The sequence below is a fragment of the Opisthorchis viverrini genome (genome assembly GCF_000715545.1).
Source record: "Opisthorchis viverrini unplaced genomic scaffold opera_v5_3434, whole genome shotgun sequence".
NCBI lineage: Eukaryota > Metazoa > Platyhelminthes > Trematoda > Opisthorchiida > Opisthorchiidae > Opisthorchis > Opisthorchis viverrini.
This window is the reverse complement of record NW_008755872.1, coordinates 1-815: the sequence shown is the minus strand read 5'-3', so window position 1 is coordinate 815 and position 815 is coordinate 1. Positions and strand designations below refer to the sequence as shown.

At 44.8% G+C, this 815-nt stretch overlaps 1 protein-coding gene across 1 annotated transcript; it reads right to left on the bottom strand.

The window, feature by feature from the left end:
- Window positions 1–353: 353 nt before the first annotated feature.
- On the bottom strand, window positions 354–779 carry T265_12262 (hypothetical protein; the record flags this gene model as incomplete). The annotated part of the gene is made up of 1 exon (XM_009179512.1): window positions 354–779. The coding sequence occupies one exon, from the start codon at window positions 777–779 to the stop codon at window positions 354–356; it is 426 nt and encodes a 141-aa protein (XP_009177776.1).
- Between the last annotated feature and the right edge of the window lie 36 nt (window positions 780–815).

The following is an 815-nucleotide window of genomic DNA, read 5'->3' as shown; positions in this document are numbered from 1 at the left end:
ATTATGCTCACCGCTTTGTTGGATTTTATTAAACTATATTGGATTTCCTGCTTAAAATTTGATCTGTGAATCCGTTATTATTAACATACACAGATAGACAGATAGATAGATACATAGTTTAACTGGTTGCCTGATCTGTTGATGGATTGATAGATAGAATGCTCCATTGACTGACTGATTGACTGACGGACTGGTTGATCGATCGGTCGATTGATTGATTGATTGACTGAATGAATGATTGATTGTTGATTGATTGATTGATTGATTGATTGCAATGTTAACTGTGTTGCTTCTGTTTGGGCGGGAACCCTAAAGAACAAGGGTACAATCTCTGTGGAAAACACTACCTTCTATTACTTAACTAGTTCGACGCAGGACGGATGAGACCGTAATCGAGTCAACTTACTGAAGGCAGTCGAGTTGGAACTTGTTTCGATAATAGTGTGGCGAGTCTCCAGACTGCAGTGGCTACAGTCGTTTGAGGAGTGAACCGTGCGGTCCGACATGGCGATGCTGGTGTCCACGGCCCATTTCGTGTTGATACGGTCCAATCGCCGGTGTACAGTTAACCAGTACCGATAAAACTCGGTGAACCCGGTACGTGTGCAGAAGACCCCGACTAAACCTGTCATTCCTCTTGTTGACTTCATATAGCCTGTGAATATCACATTACTGAAACACCGCCCCCCCCCCAGTCCCGGGTTTGGTGAACGCTGGTCGCTCAACTCCGCATCGGAGTTGACCAGAGAATTATTCGGTTCTTTCAGCCGATTGTCCATTGTTGTCAGATCCGTTTTGTCAGCAGGCTGCTCCAT